The following is a 3,314-nucleotide window of genomic DNA, read 5'->3' as shown; positions in this document are numbered from 1 at the left end:
CATTTTTAACAGTTGAAAAATACTACACACCAATTTTTATAACACATTTCAGTGCATTAATGGATGTCGCTCCATGATTGTGTCACCCCCTATAATTTTAGATCACTATTACAGGAATTGCAATAAAAATATCAATATTAAATAAAAACTATCTAAAGCGAGCAATGAATTGTCCGAAAATTTGTTCGGGGCTGCATAAACGCTATCAAGGGGGTCAGATCCCGATAAATCCCCTGCAAATTAAGCTCTGTAAGTAGTACGCGTTCTCAGCACAGGGGAAAATTGAAATGACAGAAAAGTATCCAAAAACAGTAAAGAGGTATTGAATAAAATTTATTTATTTTATTGTATCACACCCCGGCAACAAACACAACTTAAAAAAAATCAAGGAAAAAAAATATGCTAATTCAGATTTAAAGAGTAAATTAAATGCTATTTTCCCCACAAAATTCGCAGAGTAAGTTTGCGTAACAGGTGTGTTGTGGCGTATAAACAATATAATAAATCGAAAGACACTATTAAAATTTCATAATTTTGAAGAAAAAAATTTGAATTACGTTTACACTACTTTTTAAACAACAAAAACCAAATAGTGACCATGAAGTCTCTTAAATGTTTTGAATATATTGTAGTTGAGAATCAGTCTGTTGAAATTGGTATTACGTAAAACCTTGATTTTTTTCTCCAATGCAGGGCTGACGAGAGGCCATGTCAGCCAAGTCGAAAGCTAGGAGTCCGGCCCTTACAGACACGTTACGGATTCTGAGTAGCATTGGTTTTATTATTCTTATGGACTTTACCTGTTTAACATATTGGGATGCTTTAAAACAAACCCATTTTCTGCTACCCCCTTCCTGCCCGTTCCCGGTAGTCAAACGTTAGAATTTTAGCCATAAGCTAAAACAATTTTAGCAGTTTGGGGGAACCGAAAAAGTGGAGGCCCTAAGCCACGGCCGAGTTGGCCAATTCAGTAATCAGGCACTGCATATGGGATAGGGGTCCTGGGGACCTAGCTGAGAAGGGGCCTGTCTTGGCGTTCCATGGCCCTGCTCCGGTGCTTTTTTTTTTTTTTTTTGAGTTAGGTCACTGCTGCCGGGATGTGATGTATTGATGCTTAAAAGCAGGGATGAATTTGCATGGGCGATCAGCTCCTTTCAGGTTTATGAAATTTGTTACATATGAGACGGGATTTCGGCTATTTACACATGAAACCCCGTACGCTGAAGACCTCATTGCTCGTCCACTTCAATTAGAAATTAATCCCCAGGGTCGAATCTAGGGGGGAACAAGCCTTGCATCGGATGGCAACTTTCTTGGAGCTGCAAATTCGCCTTATTCTTTTGCTTTTTTTTTTTTTTGAAATTTGACATAAAAACTAGAAGGAAGATGATAAGGGCGGCAGCTTCAAACTTTTGCTCTGTCTCAGAAAAATTAAGGATCCGGCATTGTTATGCTCTGAAGAATTAATTGATCACAGAATGAAAGAATATGATGGAAATATAACTCACCGACAAGAAATCGGGCGTCTTCAAAATCCTGAGATAAGAATCGCCGCTGCAGCTGCGACGTCCACACTCCGATCACAGTTACGGGGACACCATCCCTCTCTCAACAGCTGCAGCTGCACTCCGTTATGACGGGTATGTTCACCGATATCCACTTGCAGAATCTCCTCTTGCTCCAGTCCTGGCAGTGCCACCGGAGCACCGTCTTCCGGACGAACCGGTGGGGCTTGCAGGACATCCCGGACGGGAACGAGCAGGACCCGAGGGTCAGGCAGGACCCCTCCCGGATCCACCTGGGCCAGAACCTGAGCCCCAAGTCCTTCCACCGGTACGCGACCGGACAGTAGGTGTACGCCCAGAGCAGCTGCTTGAACTTGCGACGCATCTTCTTGCCCACTTTCATCCGGAACCGGGAACCGTCCGGGAGTTTCAGGGAGTGGAGCCTCAAGTGCCGGATCTCCTTGGGCATCTTGGAGGCCGGGACCACCTTGCCTCGCCTCGTGTGCTTGAAGCTGAACTCCACCGTTCCGTTGGGGTGGAGGATGCTTTCCACGGGCCTCGTCTCGCTCATGAACTGCTTGTCGAAGTCCCTGCCTAACCTTTCCCTCAGATGCTTAGGATTCAGGTCTTCCGGTTTGGGATCGTACCTTTTGTCTTTGGATTCGATGAGGTCCAAAACGGGCAGGTCGTGAGATGGAATCGGCCTCATCCAGTTCCTTGATGACAGAACGAACGGGCTATGCCAAAGCAGGAGTGTCCAAAGTACATACACATGCAGAACGCCGCTCTTTAGAGTACAGTTTTGCAACGCGTGTAGCCTAAACATCGCCACTTCTGTCAAGTATATTTCGTTTCTTCAACACAAACGGGAAATGTTCAAATTAAATAAATATCACAACAGCGCTGAAAGCATTTCACTGAAATCTAACACGAAACCGAAACAGCGATCATTTTGTCTTACTAAGTCCAGAGTTCTATGAAATCACTTTTTGCTCTCAAAATCACAATGTACATGACTTTACTTAAATCACTTATCGAGTCACAGTAATCCATCGCTATTCATTTGGTAATATTTTCAAGAGAATTTTCAAATTCTTCAGCACCTCAACAAACAGTATTGTGTATGTAGATAATAAGAGATTCGAACAAATATTTTACTCTTCATAATATTTGTACACAATAAATAACTTTGCATAAAACAATTTCTAAACAAAAATTTAAATGATGAATCTAATGCAGAATGTATCTTTTGAAACTTGAACAAACCCAGCTGAATTCAAGCATAAAATAAGAATATTACCACAAAGCTTGCTTAGGAACTATGCATAATGTTACATATCTGTAAAGATGCATTCATATGGTTTAAAATTCGTGAAATTTCACTTGAGTAAACAATGTAAAATTTTATATCGCTTCAAAAGATCCTATGCTATTGCACTATTTATTTATCGGTACATTTTAAAACATCGTGCATATTATCATGTAAATATTATAGTATTTATATTTGAATTATTGACGAAACAACACTCTTGGCACCATCTGGGAAACGCTTTGCAAAATTACAATAAATTTCACTGGCAATTGCGCTTCATTTATCGAATATCAGCGTTTAGACGGGATCGACATATAGTACTGAGCAGACGATATGACATATTTGAAATCTTCTCGTAAAAATTCTCTCACGAATTTAGCAGCATTGTTTATTTCAAAACAAATGACAGAATTGTTGCGAATTTGTAAGCGCATGCATAATTGTATAACACAATAACATCAAAAGCTATCTGCTTTTAAAATCGGAAATCTACGCAC

General features: G+C 40.6%; 1 protein-coding gene across 1 annotated transcript; it reads right to left on the bottom strand.

Moving 5' to 3' along the window:
• Nucleotides 1-703: 703 nt before the first annotated feature.
• Nucleotides 704-2,558, bottom strand: LOC129228018 (noggin-2-like). The gene is made up of 2 exons (XM_054862644.1): nucleotides 2,467-2,558; nucleotides 704-2,242 (listed from the first exon to the last, which is right to left on the bottom strand). Exons 1-2 carry the CDS (start codon nucleotides 2,556-2,558, stop codon nucleotides 1,609-1,611), a joined length of 726 nt encoding a protein of 241 aa, XP_054718619.1. The 3' UTR covers nucleotides 704-1,608.
• Nucleotides 2,559-3,314: the final 756 nt, after the last annotated feature.

The sequence above is a fragment of the Uloborus diversus genome, chromosome 8 (assembly GCF_026930045.1).
Source record: "Uloborus diversus isolate 005 chromosome 8, Udiv.v.3.1, whole genome shotgun sequence".
NCBI lineage: Eukaryota > Metazoa > Arthropoda > Arachnida > Araneae > Uloboridae > Uloborus > Uloborus diversus.
The sequence above is the reverse complement of the archived record's forward strand: the minus strand, read 5'-3'. Positions and strand labels throughout refer to the sequence as shown.